The sequence below is a fragment of the Geotrypetes seraphini genome, chromosome 2, assembly GCF_902459505.1.
Source record: "Geotrypetes seraphini chromosome 2, aGeoSer1.1, whole genome shotgun sequence".
In the NCBI taxonomy this organism is placed as follows: Eukaryota; Metazoa; Chordata; class Amphibia; order Gymnophiona; family Dermophiidae; genus Geotrypetes; species Geotrypetes seraphini.
In genome coordinates this window covers 477,899,179-477,915,350 of record NC_047085.1, presented here as the reverse complement: position 1 = coordinate 477,915,350, position 16,172 = coordinate 477,899,179, and the positions used below count along the sequence as shown (strand labels likewise).

The 16,172-nt window shown below is 41.9% G+C and overlaps 1 protein-coding gene across 1 annotated transcript in view; it reads right to left on the bottom strand.

Moving 5' to 3' along the window:
* The window catches only part of LOC117354355 (mitogen-activated protein kinase kinase kinase 3-like), a 276,906-nt gene that overhangs the window by 161,235 nt on the left and 99,499 nt on the right, over positions 1-16,172 (bottom strand). The window contains exon 2 of the mRNA XM_033931730.1: positions 8,126-8,205. Coding sequence (XP_033787621.1) covers positions 8,126-8,129 — 4 coding nt within the window. The 5' untranslated portion in view covers positions 8,130-8,205. The remainder of the gene's footprint in view (positions 1-8,125; positions 8,206-16,172) is intronic.

The following is a 16,172-nucleotide window of genomic DNA, read 5'->3' as shown; positions in this document are numbered from 1 at the left end:
CCCTCCATCTCTGAGGCACTCCGACAGCAGCAGGAAGAGCCCATACAAACAGGATGAGTTCACAATTCCTGTCTACAATGGCATGTGTGTATAAACACATTTACAGACATAATAATTGGGGGGATTTGTAAGCCACCTTTTCAAATGATGATCCAGATGGCTTACAGAATTATGTATTACAAATGCACGTAAATAAGTCCCTGCTACAACAAACCTGTAGCACTACGAAAGAGATGCAGTAGCACTAGGCAATCACTTGATCTCCTACGGTCACAAGACAAATCAGACTTGTTTTCTCTGGTTCTCTGACTCGGCGGTTCTCGACTCAGCCATTCTGGTTGTCAGGGCACACAGCGATTGTGCATGAGATTGATCCGAATGAAGATCAGAGCAACAGGGTTTGTCCTGAGGGCTGGGCTGAGAACCCCTTCTCTGAACAGCAAGCCATTCTACTGCAGACAGCTATATATAGAAAAATATAGATTCCTCTACAAACATACCCCCCTTTTATCAAGCTAGAGGTTTTTAGCGTGGGCTGTCGAGGTAAGTGCTCTGACGCTCACAAAAATTCTAGGAGCGTTGAAGCATTTACTGCACCAGCCTGAGCTAAAAAGCCTCTAGCGCAGCTTAATAAAAGGGGCCCATAGGTTTTTTTAAGGTTATCTAAAGCACAGGTTCTTCATCTTTTTGCGCCATGCACCCCTTTCAGAGTCTAGTAAAATATATATAGATTGTAATACATACACCAATTATGCTCAAACACAGTTCATAAATATTTTTAAAAAACCTAATCTATTACTAATGTATGTGCTTTACTTTTTTAGGGTATATCGATTTTTTTTTAGATAGCTTTATTGAAATGAAATATTTTTTGAGGTCAGTGCGGTAAACTATTTTATTATTTTCACTATTGAACAAAAAAGTTAAATTTCAGTTAGAAGTTATGAAAATAAAGTTGTAATTTTTGTCCCATATACAGGTTCATGGACCCCCCTGAAATCTAGAAGGCTTTGGACCCCAAGTTAAGAACCCCCGCACCAAAGGATTTTGGACTTATTCCACGTGGCGTTTTATGCACTTAATAAATTATCAAATCTATGATTCCAGCTGCTGAATCATCCACTTTCTTTTCACACGTAGAATTCCCTCATATTCATTTTTAAACCTCACCTGGTCATAAAATTTATTTTTGTGTAGCTTACCAACCCCAGCACACTCATTCTGCATGTTATCCTATTGCAGTTTTCGGAAATTAATTAAGACCACTTTGTTCGATAAATTTATTACTTAGTGAGTTTTATTATTGAAATTCTATTTTACAAATATTTGTATTTTTTACTGTATTATTGTATTTCGCTGATTGTCCAGCTCTTTTTAGTGTAAACTGCCTAGAACTTTTGGTTATGGAGGTATAAAAGAATAAAGTTATTATTATTATTATAGTCCCTCTCCTTCTGCTGGCTTTCCTGCTACTCCCACAGCTTTCACTGAATCCATCCATTATTTCCTGTCTCTAGGCACACTCATGCACTTAAAAACAATTAATAAGATATCAGCTTATACAAAGGTGACCATCAAGTCTACTGTGTTCTCTTTTCACCTACTCCTGAGACAACAGTGGCAAATACTGCTGGTTAAGTGATCTCTGGTATAGCAGAATCTCAGCCTTTGACAGGGTTCCTCACAGGAGCTCCTGAATAAACCTGAAGGGCTGAATTTAGGGCCCAAAGTTGAGAACTGGATTAGAAACTGGTTAATGGGCAGATGTCAGAGGGTGGTGGTTAATGGAATTCACTCGGAGGAAGGAAGGGTGAGTAGTGGAGTGCCTCGGGAATCGGTGCTGGGGCCTATTCTGTTTAATATAGTTTATGAGTGACATTGCCAAAGGGTTAGAAGGTAAGGTTTGCCTTTTTGCAGATGATACCAAGATTTGTAACAGGGTGGACACCCCAGAGGGAGATTGGAAAACATGAAAAAGGATCTGGAAAAGTTAGAAGAATGGTCTAAGGTCTGGCAACTAAAATTCAGTGCAAAGAAGTGCAGAGTGATGCATTTGGGGGAGTAAAAATCCGAGGAAGCCATATGTGCTGGGAGGCGAGAGGCTAATATGAACTGAAGGGGAGAGGGACCTTCGCGTGATAGTGTCCAAGGATCTGAAGGTGCAGAAACAGTGTGACAAGGCAGTGGCCATAGCCAGAAGGATGTATAGAGAGCGGCATAACCAGTAGAAGAAAGGAAGTGATGATACCCCTATACAGGTAGAGTTGGGTAATCCTTTGCGTTCCTAAAACAGTATGGGGCTCATAATCGAAAGAGAAAAACGTCCAAAAACCGGCCGATAATAAAAACAGGTTTTGGACGTATTTCTAAACGACCTAGGCCTTCATAGTGCCGCTGACCGACCAAAGCTAAACGGGGCGTTTCAGGAGGAGTGTCGAGGGCGGGAGTTGGGTGGGACAATGGCAGGCTTAGACTTAGTCATACAGCATGTATAACCGAAAGTTATAATAATAATAATAATAACAGTTTATATGCCGCAGGACCGTGAAGTTCTATGCGGTTTACAATGATTAAAAGGTATAACAGATTGTGTGGAATAAACATAGTTCAGAGTTAGTGAATAACAGTTCTAAACATAAGAACATAAGAAATGCCTTCGCCGGATCAGACCCTAGGTCCATCAAGTCCGGCGACCCGCATACGCGGAGGCTAAGCTAGGTGTTCCCTGATGAAGACCTTGTTAACCCGTGTCCCTCAATGTGATTTGCAAGAAGGTGTGCATCCAACTTGCCTTTGAATCCAAGAATGGTGGTCTCCGTCACCACCTCCTCCGGGAGAGCATTCCAAGCTTCCACCACTCGCTGTGTGAACAGAACTTCCTGAGATTTGTCCTGGGCCTGTCGCCCCTCAGTTTCAGCTCATTTTCAGCTCATGACCTCTTGTCCGTGTCACATTGGACAATGTGAATAACGATGTTTCTTGCTCTATTTTGTCGAATCCTTTTAGTATTTTAAAAGTCTCTATCATATCCCCTCTCAGTCTTCTTTTCTCGAGGGTGAACAATCCTAGTTTTCCGAGTCGTTCTTCGTAGCTCAAATTCTCCATACCTTTTACTAGCTTCGTGGCTCGCCTCTGCACCGTCTCCAGCAGAGTTATATCCTTCCTTAGGTAGGGAGACCAATGTTGGATACAGTACTCCAAGTGTGGTCTGACCATTGCTCTGTAAAGCGGCATTATGACATCCGCTGATCTACTCGTGATTCCCTTCTTTATCATGCCCAACATCATTTGTTGAGGACTAAGATTGTAAAGATCATTTGTTGAGGACTAAGATTGTGTTTTTAGGCATTTCCTGAATTCCCTATAAGTAGGCCAGGATCGACGGAACTTGAACATTGTGACTTAGACCATTTAAAACATGGTCTAAGTCACAAAACATGGTCTAAGTCACAAAAACCCACCTAAAGTCACCAGATAAGCACTGCAAACACATAAAACAGACCCCCACACACTACCCCAGTGATCACACTACCCCAGTGATCACCGACCCCCCCCCAACCTCATAAAAATCATAATCACACCTTTACAATTCAGCCTCCAGACCATCATCACCTGGCAGCCTGGCATAGGAAAGCCTAGTCGTCCTGCACAGAAGCGGCTTAAGCCGTCTTGGGGGTGGGTTAGGGACCCATAAAGAGGAGGCCCTATGCCCATAAGCCCCTGTAATCACTGCATTGATACTGAAACATGTGCACTCCCCTATACACCCCCAAAACCCTTTTTTACTGGCATATAAATGGCTCCTGCAGCCATAAGGGCTATTAGGGTGGTAGATAAGTGGGTCTAGGGGATTCTGAAGGTGGTTTGGGGGGCTCACCGTATCCTATAAGGGAGCTGTAGTGAGATGATGACACGGCACCCTTTTTGTGAAGTTCACAGCAGTGCCCTGTAAAGTACCCCACTATTTAGGTGTCATATCTGGGTGTTCAGTCCATCACTTTGCAGACCCCTCCCACGTCCAACAGGGCTTGTTCTAGGCGTTTTTGACTTGGACAAAAAGTTGGACGGAAATGTGGTATAAAGATGGACGATTTAGCGACTTGGACGATCAGATCGGCAGGACGTATACTTAGAAGATTTTCGAAACGAAAAAAAAATTTGGGGGTATTTTTCGAAAATGTGTTCTGAGCTGTTTTTTACTTTGGACAACTTGCGACTTAGATGAAAACGGACTTAGACGTCCCTTTCGATTATACCCCTCCAAATATATTGATATGATATTACTGAGGAACACACACACATACAATTTTCTATCCCTTGCCCATTTCTGTACAGTTTATCCTGGAGCATTCTTTCTCTCATGTTTGTTGTCCAGAGGATTTAATTATAATACACAAAGAAAGAAGAAAGAAACTGCAAAGCCTATCCAGGGACCCAAGCTCGGCCTTTGCTTCACTGTAGGATGCGGCTGCCTAGGAACATTCAAAAAAAACAAAAGATCAATAAGCAGGCTGCAGGTGATACCTTGTAACTGGACGTGCTCCACAAACTAGTGACCAGTTTGCAAGAGACATACTCCACGAATCGAAGCAAAACTAGCTGGAAAGGCATAAACTTGAAACAAAGCCCAACCCCCATGGTTTTCCTTGTTCCCCTGACCTCCAGAACATATTTTGGACCACCTGAACTCACTTTCCAATCCTCTTCCTCGGCATCAAATATTCCTGTGACCTGAGGCACCAGGACCAGCAGGCTAGGCTGATGTTATCTTGTGATGCACGAGATCTGCAGATCCAGGAAAGGCAGGCTTGGAGGTCTGAGCGCATATGCACCATGACGGTCAACAGAGCAACACTTTGACAGAAGGCACAGCAGACTATGTCGATTTAGTCAGAGGTTCCCCATATCAGAGACACCTAAGGGCCAACTTTCAGGCAAAATTGTCTCACCAAGAGAAGTTACAACGTGACAACAAAAAGGTGTTTTCTATGAAGTTTTTTTTCAAGTTTCTTTATTTTTGATATATCACTTATCAAACAGGTATCTAAACAGTTTACAGTAAAATTAAATTTGAAAGAAAAATATTAAAATTAAAGCTATAACATCTCTAGAGTTAAAAGTAAAGATAAAATACAAAGGGAACATGAATGGAGGAGAAAATATGTAAGTTAATAAATACATTGAGATTGAAAATAAATGGGAGCCCGAAACCTTGTGATGATGGGCGGAATATAACACGGGGCTGATAAGGCCCGCTTGCCGCCCATCGACCGGAGGGTGGGGGGTGGGGGGTGGTAAGAGGGAAAGGAGTTAGCGCAGAGGATTGGCTGAAGGGCAGGTTAGGAATAACTGGTTTAAACTGATTGGGGGAGGTAGTGAGGGGCGGGGAGGCGAGGTGTTAAGAGCAGCAGGTGGGAGGACTCGGCTCCTTCCAAGGTCCTCCAGGGCGGTTTTTCCCATCCGCATGCCCTTTGTCTTGGCTGGTGATGGTAGCTTGGGGGTGCGAATCTCCCGAGCTACTGGGTCATGGGGCTCATCCGGCGATGAGCGTTGGGCTGGCGGGGAGCTGTGCCTGGTGGTTCAGGTGACTCGGGTAAAGGGGCATGTGGGTCATACCACCCCTCTGACCCTTGCTGGGTCAAGGGCACTGAAACAATGCATATTTTGGTAGCTCGGGAGGAGCTCTTTGGTTTGCTGTTAATTAAAGCTGTTGTTGATTAATAAACTGAGCTGCGGCTAATTTTTACCATCATATTGATTGTAGCGTGTTTGTGATAATAAGGGGGTGGAGGAAGGTTATGAGCAGGGGTCTCCAAAGTCCCTCCTTGAGGGCCGAATCCAGTCGGGATTTCAGGATTTCCCCAATGACTATGCATGAGATCTAGGTGCTTTCAATGCCTATTCATTGGGGAAATCCTGAAAACCCGACTGGATTCGGCCCTCAAGGAGGGACTTTGGAGACCCCTGGTTATGAGGGTAGGTGGGGGATATGAGGGCGGATAGTCGGGCCTATCCAGATCCCGCTGTTAAAATAAAAGGGAGGAGAGTGGAAGGAGGGGAGATACATTATGGTAGGGCTTGCTTCAAAAGAAGAGTTCCCCCCCCCTCCCAAATACTTGAATGAACTACGTGAGAATTATTTGAAAGAGATGAGATCAGAGCCACACCACTACCCCACTCTTCAGGACAAATATTACTGTGGAAGACATTTTCTACGAGTCTTCCATCTCCTTTGGGTGGTAAGAGAGAAAGGTGGTATTGCATATATGGAAATAAGCAGCGACAAGTTAGAACTGAATGGGCTCCAGGCAGAAAAATTAAAATGGGCCCTTAGAACAGCATTTCTCATAAGGTAATGGGGACTTTTCAGACCTCCACTAACCACAACCTGCCAAAAAATAAAAAAAATAAAAAATAAAAGCCTCACCGATGTAGAAAACCTGTCAAAATAATGCAGCGCTAATGCCCAAGGCTCAGATCGCAACAACCTTACTTTTAAAAGGTTAGAAGGCATTGCACCCAAGAACACCAGTGTGCGCTAATCGAATTAGCACACGCTAAACGCTAACGCGTCCATAGACTAACATGCATGCGTTAGCATTTAGCACGCACTAAATCGAATAGCGCTCGCTAATCGGTTAACACACCTTAGTAAAAATATTCCATATAATGGTAAGAAAAAACAAAAAACAAACCATACAGCTTTTTCTCAGTGTTACTTAGCCAATAATGGGTTCCTCATCAAAGAAAATAATTTTCTAACACCCTCCCCTCCCCCTTTTTACTAAACCGCAATAGCGGTTATTAGCGCAGGGAGATGCCCTGAATGCTCCGCACAGCACCCGACGCTCATAGGAACTCTATGAGTGTCGGGAACAGTGCGGAGCATTCTCCGTAGCTCCCTGCGCTGATAACCGCTATCGCGGTTTAGTAAAACGGGGAGGGGGGGAGGGGTTAGTTTTGAGGAATCCAATATGGGACCTGCAACTCTGAAATCTTCATCAACATTGAGTGAATCGGTCTCCAAAGGTCTTTCGTATCACTTCCAAGTTCCTCATAAACCATCGAGTCACGACAGCAAACATAAAATCCGACAAGGACTTTGTTTCACCAACTGTCTTGGCTGCTTCAGGGAAGAACCGTTTTTCATCTGTGCACCAACGGCTGCAGAAGCCCATCAGAATTAAAGACCCCATCAATCATTGAGTATACTTCTACTTCCAGTTCAACAGGCCAATACAATTTCATCAAAGTTTGAATTGTACACCACTCTATCTTCTGATTAAGGCCCTTCATCCATATAATATCCACATAGAAGATTCACTTTTCTTATTGGTGACACAGTCTCCTCCTCACATTATCCCTCCACTGAGTAATCGGAAGGTGTTCTAACACTGTGCATCGGAATTCCTTAAATGAATGGGTTTTTGACTACAAAATGACGCGTCAAAGTGTCAATTAGAGAATGACACGGGGACAAATTTTTCCCCATCTCCGAGGGAATTCATTTTCTCATCCTGTCCCTGCAAGTTCTTTTCTTGTCCCTGCCCCATTCCTGCAAGCTCTCTTCTTATCTGCACAAGCCTCAAACACTTTAAAATCATAAGTAGCAACATTCTAGAGCTCAGATTGTGATGTCATAATGCCTCATTCCACCAATGCTTACGCTCTGTCCTCATCCGCACAAGCCTCAAACACTTTAAAATCACAAGTGTTTGAGGCTTGTGCGGTTAAGACAGAGCTGACAGGAATGGAAAAGGGACAGCGACAAAACTCTCGGGGACGGGATGGGGAGATTGAGTTCCTGCGGGGGACGGGGAAAAATTTGTCCCCGTGTCATTCTGTATTGTCAACTTCCCCTCTTATGCTCTATATTATATCCGTGTTCAAATAGTTGTGTCTTTAATTATCTAGATGTATGCCCCACATAGCAAAGTTGACCCAGGCACATCAAAATACAAAATGACAACCACAGTGATGCATGTGGCAAAATTTGTTAAAAGAAACCAACCATCTCTCAAGAACTGGTACCTCACATCCTTCTTGCATAATGTTGATGTGGGTATTGTGCAGTTTTCTGATTAATTACGATGATTAATATATATGAGAAAAAGGTTCCACTTACCCATATTTGCATCCACATCAGGCCCACATGCCACCGGAATTCAGTGTGGCAGGTTCTTCCTCCAGATACACAGGATAAGCCTAGGATAGAAAGAAAAACAAGGATTATATATACAGGTAAAGCATGAACCATTGCCGTGGCATCAAAACAAAATAGTACAGAAAAACATTTCCCTCCATAACATAACTTCATTCTTCTATACCGCCACAATCAGAAGATTTCTAGGCGGTTTACACTGAAGAGAACTGGACAATCAGCGAAATTCAAAATACAAATAGCAAAAGTACAACATGTTTCTTAAGAATAGTCAGAGTAAAATTATTGTAATTAGTATGACTTCTGTTTAGGAAATAAATCTATCAAACAATACAATCTTAATTTCTTTCCGAAATGCGCCATAGGTCAACCTGGCTCCATTGATGTAATTACCTAACCAGGACGGCTGTTTACTTGCTTGAAACATGAAAGTCCGATCCAAAAAGGACCTGCATTTACAACCATTGATCTTTGGATAGGCAAATAAATTACAATTTCGGGTTATCCTCGTAGGGCTGTATAGCACGAATTGAGACAAAAGATAGGTAGGGGCCAACAAAAGCTACAGTATCTGAATTCAAGAATGCTTGAGGCAAGTCCATAAGATCTTTAAGGGAGTGACAGGGAGAATACAATCTATTTTCTATGTGTGTGGCGCAGTGGTTGGAGCTACAGCCTCAGCACCCTGGGGTTGTGGGTTCAAACCCCGCGCTGCTCCTTGTGACCCTGGGCAAGTCACTTAATCCTCCATAGCCCCAGGTACAGTGGTGCCTCACACAACGAACTTAATTGGTTCCAGGAGCAAGTTTGTTATGCGAAAAGTTCGTTATGTGAAACGCGTTTTCCCATAACAATACATGTTAAAAAAAATAATTCGTTCTGTAGCATAAAATATGCTAAGATGACATAAAAAAAGATAAATTTTTTGTTTAGATACATCTAAAAACATAATTGTTTTTTAAAACAACACACATTTTTTAAATTTAAAGACAGACTAAGTAGAGTCTAATTTTACAGTGAGAGAGGGCAGAGTCTCAGCGGCAAAAACTGGGACTTAACTGTTCATTTTTATTTTTTTTTCTAGCATCGGGGAAGCGGCGAGAGTAGCTCCGCCCCCCCCCCAACGCATCAGCAGTAGGCGCCGGGCCCCTGCGAGCCGACGGTCCGCCACTGCACAGGGAGCCAGGCGGAGAGAGGGCAGTTAAGCGCAGTGCCTGCGCGGAAGGATGCAGCTCGGGCGACTTCGTTGTGTGAAACGAAGTTCGTTGTAGGAAGCAAGACATGAAGTTCGTTGTGCGCAGCGTTCGCTGTGCGAGGCGTTCGTTATGCGAGGCACCACTGTACATTAGATAGATTGTGAGCCCACCGGGACAGAGAGGGAAAATGCTTGAGTACCTGATTGTAAAAACCGCTTAGATAACGCATGCATGCAGCGAAACTGGACCACACTATCTCCAACCTGCTGATAACAACAAACGACTACAAATATTTTCGCAAAGAAATCAAAACCCATCTATTCAAAAAATTTATACAGATGGCTTAACCCCGACCGGACCCCCCTCAACGCAACTCCCCCCTCCTCCCCCCTTCACCAGTTCCCTTCTCTTTAGCCTCAAGCATGTCAACTGCTTCCCTAACGCTATATATACCGGATCTGCACTATTTCCTATTTGTACAGCATCTTGTAGCTCTTGAAATATACAACTCAATTATTCTTGTAACTTCTCCTGGAAATGACCAGAATTCTCTCTGTAATTATCCTGGAAATGTCCAGTTGTCTCTTTTGTAATACGCCCAGAACTGCAAGGTTGAGGCGGAATAGAAATCAGTAATGTAATGTAATAACCTTGATAGGCGGTATATAAAATCCTAAGAAACTTGAAACTTAAGAAACTTGAAACTTGATGTGAGATACCATCATCCAGACTTTAATATGGGTAAACATGAATCAATTGTTCGCTCTTTGAAGAAGTACCGTGTTGAAAATAAGAACTAGTGCCTTTTTTGGGCCCCAAATAAATATAAGAGACTATCTTATTTTGGGGGCAACCAGTGCAGCAGTCTATAGTAGGGGCTAACATGATCGCTTTTCTTCAGCCCAAATATCAGACGGACAGCCCTGTTCTGTACTGTTCTTAATTTTCCTTCCCCCCCTCCCTTTTCCCGCCACACAGAAACTACATAGCCTACTCTTTACCTCTCCAGAAAGGACAAATGTTCTTCCATTGTAACCCTCTGTTTTTTATTTCTTTTGTAATCCGCCTTGAACCGCAAGGTAATGGCGGAATAGAAATCTCTAATGTAATGTAATGTACAGCCAAATAAACGATATTGCAGTAATCCAATATAGATAGAACCAATGACTGCACCAATAATCTAAAACAGGGGTAGGGAACTCCGGTCCTTGAGAGCCGTATTCCAGTCGGGTTTTCAGGATTTCCCCCATGAATATGCATGAGATCTATTTGCAAACACTGCTTTCAATGCATATTCACTGGGGAAATCCTGAAAACCCGACTAAAATACGGCTCTCGAGGACCGGAGTTCCCTACCCCTGATCTAAAAGATAAAGGATCAAAATATTTTTTAATGGTCTTTAATTTCCATAGTGCAAAAAAAGCACTTCTTCACCACTAAGGGCTCATGTTTACAAATGTGCGCTAGCGTTTTTAGCGCATGCATCGAATTGGTGCGCGCCAGCCAAAAAACTACCACTTGCTCAAGAGGAGGTGGTGGCGGCTAGCGCGCGCTAAAACCTCTAGCACCCCTTTGTAAAAGGAGCCCTCAGTGTATCTATAATGGTGGCCCCCCCAAAGGAGCACACAGAGAATGCGAAAGTACGAACAAGGTATCATTAGTGAGGAAATATCTTCCACGCACACAGAAAACACAGCAGTGATCCTGCAGAGCAGAACGGTTGAAAAGGCACCCTGTGTACCAGAATAAAGAAACTATCGGCCTCTTTTACAAAGCTGCGCTCGCAGCTGCCACGCGACAACAGCCCCGAAGCCCTTTAAATCTCTATGGGCTTCGGGGCCGTTAGTGCAGCGCAACCGCTAGCGCGCCTTTGTAAAAGAAGACATATAACCCCAACGTCAAAGACACTTATGATATTTAGGAGTCCCAGCCTATTTTTGCTTATTTTCATAAGGCTACTTCTTTTATTTCCCTCCTATTGGTTTTTTTTTTTAACCATAATCGTCCTTCTTTCTATCATTATTATTGTATTTCATTATCTCGCCTTTCCCTGTTTTCCTTTTCTGTTTATTCTGTTAGTCGTTAATTTAATATGTTTTGTTCAGTGTCCATCTGTCTTTGATAACCCCTCTATTATCTGTAAATTGAAAGATTTGTTCATCGCTTAGATATTTGAGTAAGCGATTAATCAAATACTTAATAAATTTGAAAGTTGAAACCTCCCTCCCCCCCTCCCCAAATCTACAACCCCTTGCTCCAGTTGTCAATGAGGCATATTTTCTCCATGACAAACAATAAGCTTGGCAAGTTCTCTCTCCCACTATGGGAAAATCCAGTCTGTTCCCACTGAGCCATTTGTAGCATCAGGTTCTGCCAATGTCTACCAATAAAAAAGATTTATTAAAACAAGAAAGAAAATTAAATACAACTGTACACACATATACTCATATACTGTATTTATCCAGTTTTTATGATGTTTTAAATTATGGGGGTTTTTTTTAGCCTTTATTATATAGATTTTGTATTTTTTGTGATTTTGTCTTGTTTTGATTATGTATGTACTTTTGGAATCCGCTTAGCATTGTTGAATTTGCGGGATATAAATATTTAAAATAAATAAATTTCCAGGGTGGGTGGGAATTGTATTTTGAGGATTAAAAATTACTTAATTATAATATTGTAGTCACATAATATGTCTTATTGTATTAATAATTGGGAGGAGGGTGGGAGAAAATGATTGTTTTATGTATTACTTACGTAATTAATAGTGCGTTTTATGCAGTGTTTTATGTTCAATTAATTGTATTGCACTGTCAAAGTTTGAAAATCAATAAAGATTTAAAAAAAAAAAATAATAAAATAAATAAATTTATATTAGACACATTTGCAAATATCTGTCTGCTGATGCTGTAATGTTCTCATGTGATTTTGAAGAAAAAAAAAGGCCTATTGTTACATGCTATATGTGGATCTACTTACAGTTGTACTATAGAGATGGGAAATTGTTCAGAACAAGGTTCCTTAAGGGTCAAAAGCTTTGGGATCATATCACCCCAACACTGAAAACCTTTCATCAACTTCCAGTTGTGTTCTGTGTAGTTTTCAAGATATTCGTTTTCATAGTCTTTTGTGGAAAGGCTGTCTGCAAATTAGCAGCCTAGATATTTGTGGCCAGCTGAAAGTGCGCTGTTAGAGCAGCTGCTAGTTAAAGTGATTTAAGTTACAACACACAAGGAATAGAGCCTTCTGTTATAAAGGCCCAAATTCCTGGAACCATCTTCCCATGGACGTTGAAGGATTTCCTGTCTTTCTGGGAAGCAGTGAAAACATTATTGTTCTAGCATACTGTAATGCCCGATGCCAGTTTTGTTTTACCCCTGTACAAAGGAGCTGTTTCAAGTTTAGTTTTGCCCTCTTAGATACGCCGGATGTACAGGAAAATGAAGGTAGAGATGGAAGGATTTGGAGGCTGTTTGCATAGTTTGGGTTTGTTGTTTAAATTTTGTTAATGTGAAGGCCTCATTTTTAGATAGAACATAAAAACACTGGAACCGACACATTCAGGTCAGGGCATGCGCAATTCCAGCAGTATTTTAGGAGAGGATCTGCCAATCCACAGCTTTCTCGAACTTACATGCAGGAGTGGTGGCATGTGCAATGTGAGTGGCCATTTTGTCATTTTGAAGGAAGGAAACTCAGCAACTTGTGAAATTGATGACGCTTACAAAAAGTATGGCGGAAGAAGGTTATCTTTGAAGACCAGGCTCCCCACATTTGGAACAAACTGCCAAAACAACTAAAACAACCCACCACCTACCTTGTCATCAGGAAGAAACTAAAGACATATCTCTTCTCCCTATAAACCATTCTCTTATCTTCACCTCTTCCCCCCTCCCCCCCTGCAACAACCACCTCCTACTCGAACTTCCAAAAGTTGATTTAATTCTTATTGTAAACCACATAGATTCCTTGCAGAGAATTGAGGTCTATAAGACACTGTATCGTATTTCAACGTTGGCACTTAACCTACATGTGTGACTCTACATTTAGATCCCCTTTTATTAAACTGCGCCATTTTTAGCACGGGGAGCCACACTGCTCCCGACGCTCATAGAGTTGCTATGAGCGTCGGGAGCAGCACGAGGCATTCAGTGCTTCTCCCGGTGCTAAAAACTGCTAGCGCAGTTTAATAAAAGGAGGCCTTAGTTTCAATTAGGAAGGGGAAATAGAAATGAGGGCATTAAGGAGGATACATCATATGACCCCTTTGGGTTGATGAACGAATTTTGCAAGAATTAGTAAGAATGATATCTAGATAATTCTGCCACGTTGATATTATTTGTATGATGTGTGTGTTGGTTGTTATTCATTGTGTAGGTTTATTTTGTACACTGCTTTGATTTAAAGCGGTTTATACATTTTTAAATAAATCAATCCATCCAGCCCTTATGGGCTCTTTTTACTAAGCTAAAGAATACATAAAAATTGGAGCTTCCTGAGAGATTGAAATAGCGTTTACAACGGGGAATATCACAGTGAGAAACAAACAACCCTCTCTCACTATGATATTCCCCGTTGTAAACACTATTTCAATCTCTCAGGAAGCTCCAATTTTCATGTATTCTTTACCCATGGAACCCCAATTAATATGTATCTTTTCTATTCTAGACTTCTTGTTATTTCGATGACTGTCCAGCCTTCTTTCAATGTGAACCGCTTAGAAGTCGCTTGACTATGGCGGTATATAGAAAAATAAAGTTATTATTATTATTAAGTTATTATTAAAAAGTGGCCAGTGCTACCCCCTGCATAGGGCTTTCCCACATGCTGAAGCCACTTTTATTATAGTGGTAAAATGGCCGGGTCTACCTATGGCCACATGGCTAGTTTCCCTGTTAACATTGTAGCCATTAGCTCATGAGCCCTTAACGACACCCATTTTCTAGGTGATAAAGGCTCACACACCATCGGTTAGCATGCAACGATGTAGCTGTGCTGATTAGCTCTGGGCATGCCTATTGTCTGCCCTAGACCTGCCTCCAGCGCTAAAAAAACCATATTTTCTACTTTTTTAGTGCTTGGATAGCGCATGCCAACACAGAACCACCAGGGGACGCCTGAGCACGCTCTCAAGTAGTGCCTTTTGCCTTGCGGTAAGCACGCATGAGTGCTTACCACAGCTTAATCTCCTCTGTGTATGTGAACTTGTGACCCGTTCTGGGCTCTTCTGGGAGGACGGGCTAGAAATCTGACTAAATAGATAAAAAAGTTAAAAAGGCTGTCCAAAACCAGCACATTTTAAAAAAAACAGGAAAGAAACTGCCACCTATACATGCCTCGGAGCAGCTGGCTAATTTTATGGGAAGTTAACTGGCGAAACCCAGATCTGATGGTCTCGGGACTCAAGGATCTCCCGTACGAGGAACGGCTGGATAAGTTGCAGCTGTACTCACTCGAGGAAAGCAGAGAGAGGGGTGACATGATCGAGACATTCAAGTATCTCACAGGCCGCATCGAGGTGGAAGAAGATATCTTCTTTTTCAAGGGTCCTGCGGCAACAAGGGGGCATCCGTGGAAAATCAGGGGCGGGAAACTGCACGGGGACACCAGGAAATTCTTTTTCACTGAAAGGGTGGTTGATCGCTGGAATAGTCTTCCACTTCAGGTGATTGAGGCCAGCAGCGTGCCTGATTTTAAGGAAAAATGGGATAGACACGTGGGATCTATTCACAGAGAAAGGTAGGGGAGGGTCATTGGGGTGGGCAGACTGGATGGGTCGTGGCCCTTATCTGCCGTCTATTTCTATGTTTCTATGTTCTATGAGTTGGAGAGAGCTGTAGCATCTATGCTGGAAATATTTAAATTTTATAGAGGTGTAAATCACAAGATGATTCCAGGGTGCGCAAGTTATCATGTCATATGAAATCATCATCTTCGTACCCACCAATCAAAAGTTGAGTAAGGGCGTATCACACTGTGGTGGATTAGAACATAAGAAGTGCGGCGATGGTTCCTTCTATATCTCTTGCCTGGTATGAAAGTTTTACGGTTCTGAGCATTTCTTTTACTTTTTCTGTAGCTGGAACACTTGATAAGTATATTTCGATAAAAGGATTTTGAAAGTTTCTACAGTCCTGTTTTTAGGATTAGAAGTCAGATGATATTTTGGGACACACATGCGTGTTCCCTCTCTGAAACGGGGATGCTCATGTATATTTTGGCTCCGCCCAAACCACATCCCCTTGTAAGTCTGCATTATATTATGGATTAATCCAAGTTTATTGCATATTTGGTATACTATCAAAGGTTACCTAGACGGTTTATAATACTAAACTTTAAAAAGAAAGAAAAAAAAAAAAAGAAAGCGGAGGCATTCATAGTAAAATGTCAAGGACAGATCAGACAAAGACATATGGTAACAAAGGAGCCCGTCGGTAATAATAATAATAATAATAGTTTATATACCGCAGGACAGTGAAGTTCTATGCGGTTTACAATGATTAAAAATGCTACAAATTGAGTAGAACTGGCAAGTTAAAAATAGTGAATAGCGGCTCTAGAGATCAGTTATTGTGGAAAAGATTGTACAAATCAACTGCCTAAGTACTTCAGGAACAGATATGTTTTTAGGTGTCTCCTGAATTCCCCATAAGTATTAGCAAGCATAAGTAATTGTTCCAGGGTGAGGATAAGTAAAGTACATCGAGATACAATAAATTAAAATTAATGCACGTAAATGCCAGTTTTCCAAAGTCAAGTGTTGAACAGGAAAATGCTAGTATTTACATGTAGAAATCATGATCAGGGCTTCTAA